This window comes from Otolemur garnettii, unplaced genomic scaffold (assembly GCF_000181295.1).
Source record: "Otolemur garnettii isolate 467f Iridium unplaced genomic scaffold, OtoGar3 scaffold00010, whole genome shotgun sequence".
Classification (NCBI taxonomy): Eukaryota; Metazoa; Chordata; class Mammalia; order Primates; family Galagidae; genus Otolemur; species Otolemur garnettii.
In genome coordinates this window covers 29259753-29261313 of record NW_003852405.1, presented here as the reverse complement: position 1 = coordinate 29261313, position 1561 = coordinate 29259753, and the positions used below count along the sequence as shown (strand labels likewise).

The following is a 1561-nucleotide window of genomic DNA, read 5'->3' as shown; positions in this document are numbered from 1 at the left end:
CACCCAGCCATAACATATCATTCTCAATGGGCGTTAAGTTGTAAATTTTATGCTAATCATAACTGCAGCCATTTTTTTCCAACAAAGAAATAATATGCTGCTATTACACCAGGGCCCAGAGAAGGAGCTAGAAAGTAAGAACAGGTACAAGCTGGAAAATAAACAAATGCTCATGAACTCCATTAATAATAAGAAATTTGGTTTTTCATGTTATACATATATAATAACCCTGAGTTTTTCTTTTAAAAATAACTCAGTTCAGGGCTGAGCATGGTTCACACCTAGACCCTAGAACTTTGAGAGGCCAAGGCAGGAGGATCACCTGAAGTCAACAGTTCAAAACCAGCCTGAGCAGCATAATAAGACCCCCTCACCTCTATAAAAAAATAGAAAATAAAAAATTAGCTGGGCATGGTGGCACCCACCTGTATTCCCACCTACTCAGGAGGTTGAAACAGGAGAATCCCATGAGCCCAGGAGTTTGAGGTTGCAGCAAGCTATGATGATGCCTCTGCACTCTAGCCTGGGCAGCAGAGCAAGACGATGTCTTCAAAAAACTTCAGTTAAATTAAAAAATGTTTAAATTTAAATTTAATTTCCACTCAGTTCAGTGGAAATAACAAATATAAATGTAAAAGGGTGGAAGAAATAATTAAAATAAGTTAAAATCTTATAAATAAAAATTATAAGCCTACTAAACATGCAAAAATCAGATATTTATATATCTTATGAAAAGAAACCCTTTGCTAATTACCGTCTTTTCTGCCACATTTGTTCAAAAGCATCTGCAAGTTCTATGTTGGTAATTTCTTCAGAATCTTGAAATTTCAAGAAACCATTTCCACCATGACCTTGTGAGAAGAGTAAAAAGTTCAATAGGTTTTCTATAAATATAAACTGTAGATCAGATAAATGTTTCAATCACTGCTATATTCTAGTATCACTTAATATTTTATACTCTAAAATAATGTAAAACAAGTAAATGTGCAATGTGACCGAGTAAGAATACCACTAAGTAGGAATCATTAATTGTCCTGCTATGTGACAGCTAAGAATCATGTGCATCTGTTTTATCACCTGGTAAATGGAATATCTTCTGAAAAACTCAGTTTATGTCTCTTTATCAATATTCATATTTACTGAACACTGCTATAAGATAGGCAATGGTGATAAAAAGATGAAAATCCTAATGAATGATGTCTTGGGATTCAAAGCACAGAGAAGACAATAGATACCGAATAAGAAAGGAATAAGGAGTCACATGCCCTGATAGAAACTAAGGATGAATGTGAGAGCACAAAGAGAAGCGCTGACGCCAGCCAAGAAGAGAATGCAAAGTGTCTTTGGACAGGGCAGTTACAGGTGTATGAGTCATACCAGGACACTTCTGAAGGGGAAAGAAGGAGTTATTAATAATTACACTGGGACAACAGGCGTAAAGACAACTGTCCCAGAAAACTGGGGACATAAGTCACCCTGGACTTAAAAAAGAAAGCACTGAAGAAAGTGACTCCTGAGCAACACTAACAAGGGAAGGAGTAGTCAAGTCGGCAAAGCAGAC

At 36.3% G+C, this 1561-nt stretch overlaps 1 protein-coding gene across 1 annotated transcript in view; it reads right to left on the bottom strand.

Moving 5' to 3' along the window:
- The window catches only part of PIGK (phosphatidylinositol glycan anchor biosynthesis class K), a 71694-nt gene that overhangs the window by 51985 nt on the left and 18148 nt on the right, over positions 1 to 1561 (bottom strand). Inside the window, exon 6 of the mRNA XM_003784218.3 lies at positions 755 to 851. Coding sequence (XP_003784266.1) covers positions 755 to 851 — 97 coding nt within the window. The remainder of the gene's footprint in view (positions 1 to 754; positions 852 to 1561) is intronic.